This window comes from Lathamus discolor, chromosome 1 (genome assembly GCF_037157495.1).
Source record: "Lathamus discolor isolate bLatDis1 chromosome 1, bLatDis1.hap1, whole genome shotgun sequence".
NCBI lineage: Eukaryota > Metazoa > Chordata > Aves > Psittaciformes > Psittacidae > Lathamus > Lathamus discolor.
In genome coordinates, this window is record NC_088884.1 from 120,188,769 (window position 1) to 120,198,822 (window position 10,054).

A 10,054-nucleotide genomic window follows, 5' to 3' on the forward strand; every position below is an offset into this window, starting at 1 on the left:
TCTGTGAGTCCATTACTCATGGTTTGTTACGGTTTATGGGATGGAAACTTCAGTGAACACAAAGAAAAGTATCACAGTTGCTTTGGAGGTCATCAGCCAACAGCACGTTTCATGTTGAACAGCCCGTTTGCTACTTAATTCCTGCCCTTGATGTTAGTGTTTCCATGGGTTTTTGTTCAAGGTAAAGTCTGTGAGGTCCTCAAATTCCACTTTTATGAGCAATAAAACATGCTGTTGTTTATTGGAAATGCATTTCCATTAAGCATTTCAGTTGTGCCTGGACACAGAATCACTTTGTGAGAGGAAATAACAGCTTCTCACTTGCATGGGAAGCCAACCCTCACTGTCTTAACACCTTCTAAGAACTTGTACTTTTTCTTGACTTCCTCTGGGAGTTTGGAAGCAAAAATAAGGAACAGCCTTTCCTTAGCTGTGAGGTCCTGAGGGGGACAGATTGTAAAGATCTGGAGTGTTTCACTACGCTCTCCAAGACATTAGTAGGAGCAAAAATACATGTTAAGCTAGAAAGAGTGCGCGGAGTAGCATATAACAGCAACACCTCCAAGACGTGTGAAATGCCACTGTTGACTACTTGTAAGAGAAGGAAAGGAAGAACTGCAGGCTGTTGCGGTTGTATTATCCATGTGCTCTAATTACTAAAATTCGTGTCACGCATTTATGCCTGCTGGTAGACCAAAAACTAAATCCTACAGTTTAAACTGACTCGGGAAATGAAACAAGCAGGGCTAGCAGAATTACAACTCCTGGCTCTTTTATTTAGTCATAAGAGGGGTCTATTTCGCTACCAGCGAGGAGCATCCTCAGCTCTACAGCTGCTGCCTCCTGAGTGAGCGGCAGCCTGCGCATCACCGCAGCGCGCCCCGGAGCCCCCTTCCACGCTCCCGGAGCCCAGCGGGCGGAGCCCCGTCCCGCCCGCCCAACCCGCACACACGGCTGCGGAGCCGGCCCGGCCGCCGAGCCCGAGCCCGAGCCCGAGCCCGAGCCCTTCCCCGGGCGGCAGGATCGGGCCACCCCGACCCGGGCCGCCGCCGCTTCCGAACTTTCGACGGGCCGTGCCGCTGCCCCATCGGCAGGGAGAGCCGCCCCGGTGAGTGTGCGAGGAGCCATGGGGATGCGGAGGGACCCATGCCGAGCCGTGTACTGGGGGGCGGGAGCAGCCGCCCCACGGCGGGGAGACTGGGGTCCGCTCCCTGCCCTGCCCTGGGGGACCGGCTCCTGGGGGAATGCCGGCGGTAGCCACGCTCGCTCGCCTCCCCGGGGAGGGAGGGAGATGGGTATAGGAAGCGGGGCACCGGGATGGCCGCGAGCGCGGGGCTCGGAGGGGTCCCCGCAGCTCCCGGCGGGCGGTGAGGAGGTGGTGGTGGTGGTGGTGGTGGTTGGTGGTGGTGGTGACGGTGGTGGTGGTGGTGGTGGTGTGGTGACTTCCCCCGGGCTGCGGGAGGGCAGCGGCGGCACCCGGGAGGCACGCCTGCCGCCAGCTTCGCCTGGGGCAACCCCAATCCCATCCTCAGCACTGCGGTCCTGATGGCAATGCTGCTTGCTAATTTAATCACGTATTTCGCCCTTTTTGCTTACTTGCTTTCAGAACCGATGTAAATCCTCCAGGGGCCTTCCTCTGCCGAAAGTTAGATGGAATTTGATGCCTGCCCCTGAGGACCTTACTGTTGGGGGAAAATAAAATTAGGAAAAAAAACCCCAAACAGTGTTGTGCAGTAGGCAAGGTGTGCAAATAAATGCTATCAGCTGGAGAGTTTATCCTTAAAAAAGCATAAACGGTCCTGTCAAACATCCTAGAGGTATAAAATGCCACCTCAGTTTTCCCTCCATGCTCTGAAAGCCTCTCTGATTCTTTCCCTACTTAACTGGCCCTCCGACAATGTCAAACTTGTCCAATTTATTTAATCACTTACTGACACGCCAGCTTGAAACCCTGTTCATCCCTCCTCCCTTCCTCACTTTTGTCTTATTGACAAGACCAAAACCTTTCATCAGCCCAAACAGGGCAGTAACAAATAAAATGAAAGTGGCAGAACAAAAGGAGACTTTGCTTAAAAGAAGGGGTTGGAAGGAGGAATCAATACAGAGGGACTAAAGGAACAGGTGAAAATGTTTTGGGGAATGAAGGGCTGCTACGTTCTGTGACTGAGCTATATCCTGCTGTCTGCGTTTATGTCAAAGAAGGAAAAAACCCATGAAATTTGCATTCCCTCTCACCCTTCTACTACAGTGTGTAAATATGACCTGCTCTAATTTTGCACTGAAAATACTATGAGATTTTGGAGTGCCTGCCAGTCCTGGGACCCCACCAGATCTCTATTCTAGTAATATGTGCAAGCAGAATTCTTGGGTGTAGGTCCAGGTGGAAGGAAAAAGCTCAGCAGAGTTCTGAACTTCTGTGTAGCCTTGGCTGTGCAAATTGTGGTGGCTCTTGTACATTTTTAACCTGGTGGACTAACGGTATATTGATGAGGAATTCCTCCCTGCCACCCATGTTTAGGATTTTAGTTAATAGCTGATTATATTCCTAAAATCTGCAAGGTAAGCTTGTCTGAGCAGCTGGTACATCTCAGCTATGTATCTTGCAGTGTTTTGCATCTCAGGCTTACACTATTAATTGTACAGTAAATGTAGACTAAACAGTGTAGCATAATTCTGACCAGTTTAGCTGAGAAAAGCAAAAAACCTTTCAGTTCATGCAGTCAATCTGTTGCTTTTGCAAAAAGAGCTTCCACTGAGAAATAATTTGGGATATTGTCTGAGGTGGAAGCAAACACAAAGGGCTCAGTTACCTGCTGGTAGACAGCCTTCATTCCACAGTTAGGAAATCACACCTAAGGATGTCACTCATTGATAATTAATGGGGACAGAGGTAGGAATAAAAATCGACAATTAAGTGGATCTGATTAATAAAAGAAAAAAAAAAAAAGGCTATGTGAAACCAAAGGTATTAATAGCTAGATTGTCTCTTTAGGCAGACCTGAATTTGCGATGGATTAAGCTCTGTGCAACACCTCATTGCAAGAGAGTAACATTTCTTTTCTACTCTTTCTTTCATTAGAGAATATATGAATGGGGAAGCAGAGTTAGTAACTTGAGCTTGGCTTTCCCCTCAGTGGCAAACAGTGGTGTTTTCTTGGCGAGCCCACTGGGCACTGGCAAATTCTTGGTCCTTTCTCAGGTCAAGCCAAGGAGTCTAAGTCAGCAATGAACTGTAAAACATCCATATGTCCATTCATGCCTGCTGAAGTCTTGGGGCAGCAAAGAAGTTGGTTCAGCCTGTGTAGGGAAGGCAACAAAATGTGATTGTGATGCCAGTGGTGAAATTATTACTGACATCAGCAGGGGAATGATTTGCTCTTCTTTATGACTGCAGTCAGAAATGAAGCCTTGATTGGCAGCCTCCAAGGAGCTGTGTTTTCTTAAATATTACACAGATAGGAAATATTATGTATAACCGAGTTTTAATTGTTTCTCGAGTTAATTTCAGCGTGAATATGTTACACAATCATTTCAGAGAGATGCTATTATTTCACTTCTTTTAAGGTGGTATTTTTGCTTGCCTTGTGGCACAAAATTTTCTGAAAGAGTCTCTTAAAAAAAGATCTCAATAATTAGTTCTCTGGTATTAAGGAGGGGCACAAACCTGTAAGAATTTAGTAACTATTTAAAGAAAATACTTTCCATTAAAGAAAAGCTGGAAGATTATTATACTAATAACTGGATGGTGCCATTCCATGTAGAATTCCCACAGGTATTAATGGAAGTTTTGTGCTAAATCAGCAGTAGTTTAGGCAGTGGATTGTAAAAAAGGATATGCTGCCCAACAGGATCTTAATCCTTCTGCATTTACTTAGGCAAACTTTGTCTTTGAAATGCTTTTGAAATCTGTCCCAATTTCCAGCAGGAGTTATGCCTGAAAAATATTACAAGATCAGGCTTCAAATGTAAGGGCAACAGAATTCAAATATGTTAAGACAGATCTTCTCTTAATCCTGCACTGTAGAACGTGGGTTAAAGGGGGAAAGAGCTGGAGCTTTACCTTGTTACTTCTTGTCTTAGCCACCACAGACTGATTTCCCCACATGTTCTTGTACTGTTTTTGTTGTCAGGGACAGGTCTGTTGCTTAGACCAGGCTGCTGCAAGAATGGGACCCCTGGAAGCCATAGGTGAAGAAAACCAGACCGATGAAATGAAAATGGAGCTGTTCACCAAGCTGTACTTGCCAAGATACACCACACCGCTCAATGAATTGGCTCTGGACCCTAAACCAGAACTGAAGGACAGCACAACACTAGTTGAAGTGCAGATAATCCTCATCTTTGCTTACTGCTCCATCATCCTGCTGGGGGTAATTGGAAACTCCCTCGTGATCCATGTGATCATTAAGTTCAAAAGCATGCGCACAGTGACTAACTTCTTCATTGCAAATCTGGCTGTGGCTGACCTGCTGGTGAATACATTATGCCTGCCGTTTACTTTGGTTTACACGCTGCTGGGTGAATGGAAACTGGGCCCAGTCTTGTGCCACCTGGTGCCTTATGCTCAGGCTCTTGCTGTGCATGTGTCTACTGTTACTTTGACTGTGATAGCTTTGGATCGGCACCGCTGCATTGTCTACCACTTGGAAAGCAAAATCTCTAAGCGAATCAGCTTCCTGATTATAGGAGTTGCCTGGGCAGTCAGTGCCCTGTTGGCAAGTCCCCTGGCCATCTTCCGTGAGTACTCGTTGATTGAGATCATTCCTGACTTCAAGATTGTGGTCTGCTCTGAGAAGTGGCCAGGAGAGGGGCAGCTCAACTATGGCACCATCTACAGCGTCTCCATGCTCCTGATCCAGTACGTGCTGCCGCTGGCAGTCATCTCCTATGCCTACACCCGTATTTGGACCAAGCTGAGGAACCATGTGAGTCCTGGGGCAGCAAACGACCACTACCACCAGCGACGGCAGAAAACCACCAAGATGCTGGTGTGTGTGGTTGTGGTGTTTGCTGTCTGCTGGCTGCCGTTCCACACCTTCCAGCTAGTCAGTGACATTGACAGTCAGGTGTTAGATCTGAAAGAGTACAAACTGATCTACACAGTGTTTCACGTGATTGCCATGTGCTCGACGTTTGCTAATCCCCTTCTCTATGGCTGGATGAATAGCAACTACAGGACGGCCTTCCTCACGGCCTTCCAGTGCGAGCAGCGGCTGGACTCCATCCACCCAGAAGTATCGGCAGCTTTCAAAGCCAGGAAGAAACTAGAAGCAAAGAGGATTCAATTCCCTGGAGACTCTTTCACACAACCTACCAATGTCTAAGGTGTCTGACTTTAAAGAAGAAATTAATATGTTGTGGACAAAGGAATGAATCCATTTTGACACATGCATTTTTAATGCATACTTTTATTCATAAATGGTGAAAAAGTAGCAGGAAAGTCAAGACGGGTGATATGATATGAGGGGTGTCAATCAGCATGAAGAGTATGGAACTATACAACTGCAAGGAAATAAAAGGGAGAGACTTTGCGTTGTGGTTGTCTCTAACAGTCTTAGAGAGACTCCCATCCCTCCCAATCCTTTTAGCTAGTCTGAATGACAAAGGCAAGGTTTGCTGGTTTGTCTCTAAGAAGGCAAATGGCTGATTTGTAACACAGGAATACTGATTGTGGAAGCAGGTAATTTTTATATTGGATATGGAGAAGCCTGCCAAGAGAATGAAGCCTGTCTGGGGGCATTGGTCCGTGCTGGCTAAAGCTCAGACTTTTCAGACCCCTTCCCGTCCACAGGCATTTTTTGCAAAGGCAGGGAATTGTGAAGAGAAATGTCACTGTGTTTTGACTTGTACTGAAGTAATTCAAACCAGAGCATTTGAATAGATTACTGAAAAAAAGAGAAAAGAGGAAAAAAACCCCACAAAATTAAACAAACACCCAAACAACAGATTCAATGTGAAGAAAGGTCAAGTTCCTACCTAAAATGAAATGTGGATTTTGGCCAATCTAATGGGGGTAAAAAGTCATTCCTTAAGAATTGGCTGTGGCTATGCTGCTGAGAAAATCACAAGTCTGTGACCTGATCAGTGATTCCCTGCAGATCCCTACCTTTCATTCTGTGCTAGACACAGCTCAAATGGAATGCTTTAAAGTGGCATTTGAGGGCAGGGGATGTAGTCTCAGGTCTTCTGTGAGCACTTCATAAACTGCCAATATTTTCATTTTCAAGACCTGCTTAAATGTCTAAGGTATTATTAACTCCACAGGCTTTGAATTGTTGCTGCTTTCTCCCTGCATAATAAAATAGCAGATAATTTTGATCCTCTGGAAAGGCTGCTTGATGGTAAAGTGCTTTTCAGTATTGTGATTTTATGTCATACACTCGTCTTGGGGCTTTTTCCATCTTTAGCCTTTGTATAATTAAGAAAATCTGAATGACTGTAATCTAATAAAAGTATGCTAGGTTTATGTGATAACTTATCAGTTATTCTGCATGCTGTAGTTAATAAAGTTCCTTTTTTGCTCAGGTATAAAATTTTACTGTTTACTGTGTTGTACACAGCAATGTTCAACTCTTCCGTGTCTTTGCTTAGCCTCCTTGAACTCATTAATTTCAACCCATGTTTATCCCAAGCTGCCCTGGGGCTTATCTATAATAAAAATAAGCGTGATACTTTCACTTAGTGTTTCTTTCCAGTTACATTTTGGCTGCCTCATTTTTTTTTCCTCAGTTTGTTGTTCCTGAATTCGTTGTGTTCTCTCTTACAAATTAAAACCCCAAAAAACTCCATTACTGAAGTGTTAGCAATGAATTGGACGGTATCAGATCTTTATCAAGTGGAAGAATTTATCTTTGTATATGCAGTACTTGGCGCCATCCACTAAATATCCATGAAATCATTTGGACTTTGGTTTTCATGAACAGAAAGGGAGGTCTAGAGAATTAGCGAGTGTTTACTCAGGCAGGAAAAAGTATCCATCATTCTTAAACAGTTTTACAAAAATAGATTAATTCTCAACCATGTTGAGAATATATTGTCCACAGGTTATTTTTATCTCTGTACTAATAATATCCAAAATGTAAGCTCAAAACTCTTATGAGTGAGGAAGGATTATAGAAGTGTGCAATTATTATGGACATCAATCATATGTATCAGTTACAGTTGACTCTGAATCCTTCATCAAAAGTATTGTTTCCACAAATAACTTCCTTTATTTAAAAAGCAAATGGTTTAAAAGTTCTGTTTCAACACTTTTAAGCCTGTTAAAGTGTGGTATATAGACAGTTTTGAAGTAACCATGACCGTGTGTGCTAAAGCTACAATTTCTGGGCTGATACTCAATAATTTTAAGTCTGCTTTACATCATCCTGCATAGAAGTGATTAATTAAAAATCATCTTTCAGTCTATTTCATGGTATCTTTATTTTACTTCTTCCTGAGCTTTCTTTGCAGCCATCACACTGAGCCAAGGTTGGTGCGCTAATTTATTGCATTGCTTTCCAGTCTGCCATGTGGAGGTGGTGCCTGGGTCAGTGCCCGCTTCAGGGTCACAGACCTCTGCACAGTGTCCCACTGCAGGATGTGGATTTTCCCATGGCTGCTTGAAGATGGAATGTGGAAGAGCCAGCATGCACAGCCTGTCACATAGCTTAGTCGCTCCTTGGGACTTGGCTCCTGCCCAAACACAGCTGTGCAGTTTAGTACCCCTTCAAGTTGTAGGAAAATTAAGCATTTTCTTATCAAAAGGAGTAAGGTAGCAATATCTATCAGAATTGCCCCAGATCCCAGCTGTCAGGAGGACCTGGAAACAGGGTTTGTCCCTGTTTCTCCCTAAGGAAAGTGAACCTGTAAGCAGGCTCCAACCACTGGAGCGAGGAGTCTGCAGGGGAGCCTCTGCTTGGCCTGGAACAGGAACTGGAATCCAGGTCTCTCCATTCACCTGTTAGTGCTTTAATTAGTCTTTTTTAAAAGCATTGTATTATTTTCCTGTTGAGTAGGTAAAAGTTTTATACAAAGCCAAAGAACACCAGCAGCAACACTCATTGAAGAATTTGCAAGTAGGCAGCGGGGCACCCAAAATGAAATGTCATTGCTGTTTCAGGGCAAGAATTTGGATCAAAATGCCTCTGTTCTCAGGAGAGTGACCTAGCCAGCACACTGCAGTCTCCTCTGAGGTAGCAACATATGTCTTCTTAGAGCTGTTCTATTGTATATAAAATAATTAAACATTGAATATAATGATTTCACAGGCAGATCATTATGACCTTTGCATGGTGCTCGGGTTCTGGGCCAAGGATGTCAAAATAGATAAAGACAGAATTTAAATTAGGCCCCCTGCCACTTTCTTTATGAGTACTTCTGCTGTAAAGATACTGTAGTACAGGCAGGAGGAGAGCAAAGGGAGTAGCACCATGTTAATCTCTGTGTGGGTCATACATTGGGCTCTCATTTGATGCTGGATTATAAAAGGGAGAGCTATCTGCCACATAGATCTCCACATAGGGCTGCAGCCTAAGACTGAGCATAAGGAGTATCATTGTGAATCTGAGAAAAAAATACATCTGAGGGCATAAGCAATTAAAATAGAGGGACTAAGCAAGGGTAACAAATGGGTTTCGTATGCATTCCTATTTATATATATATAGAATCATAGAATCATAATAGTTAGGGTTGGAAAGGACCTTAAGATCATCAAGTTCCAGCCCCTCTGCCATGGGCAGGGACAGCTCACACCAAACCATGTCACCCAAGGCTCTGTCCAACCTGGCCTTGAACACTGCCAGGAATGGAGCATTCACAGCTTCCATGGGCAACCCATTCCAGTGCCTCACCACCCTAACAGTTTATGGGAGAGCTGTGCAAAGGCTGTTTGGTAGAGTTAAGTCTGTTGGAAATACTTGCCTGTTGGTATGATCGTGTCTTGTATAAAATGTGTAATGGACACACATATATTGCTAAAATATTAATAAGTTATCTAACACCAACAGTAATAACTGAATGGAAGATATTATCTGTATTTTGTCTGTCAGACCACAAAATAACCACTGAATTCACAGATTAGTATAATCTGTTTCCTTGCTTCATAGTTTCTAAACTCGCTCAGGGATTTTTCTTATTTTAATCCAGATAATGACTTTAAAGGATGAATTTTGTCTTTGGATCCCGGAGTTATTTACCTGATACCGTCATTATAAATGCCATTCCACAATAAGGGAGCTACTTAGTGCCAAATAACAGGTGTTTTTGCTATAAGAAGCCAGGAGATGCATGTAAATGTACACAGGTTAGTGTTGCTGAGGAGCAATGTTTAAAATACTGCAGTATAAATGCTTGTTTGTGCAGTCAATAGTGATTTTCAACTCATCTTCTTTCTTTAAAAATATTAAATCAAGTGTTATTTTAAATTAAAATACAACGGGAGTGAGGAAATCTGAAACTGCTAAAACTGGAGAAGTAAGGAAGTCAGAGGATGAGTGGCTACTTCAAGAAGCAAGAAATAGAGAACAAGAACAGGGCTAGTGAGGATGTAATTGATTTATAGACTTCCCTTCTTCCCTTAGTCTGTGCGGTGAGAGAAACGTGTTAAAATGAAGCCAGGGCAGATGAAGACATGGATCAATTTTATGCACAAAGGACTGTGTTGCCTGGGGAAACTGAGGAACTTAGAGGATAAATTTCCATGATCATTTCAGCCTTAAAATTCACATCATGTTCTCAAGCAAGTAAACCTGTGTCTGTACATTATACCACCTAGAAGCAATATAGGTAAACAGCTCTGTACAGATAATCTACCAGAAGCAATGGATGTGTTATTAATTCTAGCCAGTACATGGAATGAATAACGCATATGTACTCCTCATAAGCTCATTTCAGATACGATACAAGAAAAAATCGGCACTTGTGTTAAAATCTTTCCCCTCTCAGACTTTACTGAGCTCCTCTGGAAGGAAGAGAGCTTCAAGCTATAAAACTTAAAAACTGTGAAGTTACATATCTGATGATGGAGGCACAATTTAAATTGAAAAAATCTTTATACATCTTGTTTTGCTGGTAC

At 43.5% G+C, this 10,054-nt stretch overlaps 1 protein-coding gene across 1 annotated transcript; it reads left to right on the plus strand.

Moving 5' to 3' along the window:
• Window positions 1–1,032: 1,032 nt before the first annotated feature.
• On the plus strand, window positions 1,033–6,008 carry NPY2R (neuropeptide Y receptor Y2). Its single transcript, XM_065665232.1, has 2 exons — window positions 1,033–1,108; window positions 4,131–6,008. The coding sequence occupies exon 2, from the start codon at window positions 4,167–4,169 to the stop codon at window positions 5,322–5,324; it is 1,158 nt and encodes a 385-aa protein (XP_065521304.1). The 5' UTR covers window positions 1,033–1,108; window positions 4,131–4,166; the 3' UTR covers window positions 5,325–6,008.
• The last annotated feature ends 4,046 nt before the right edge of the window (window positions 6,009–10,054 follow it).

Bases quoted from the DNA above. Each gene is read 5' to 3' on its own strand.
- NPY2R (XM_065665232.1), top strand. From the start codon at position 4,167: ATGGGACCCCTGGAAGCCATAGGTGAAGAAAACCAGACCGATGAAATG.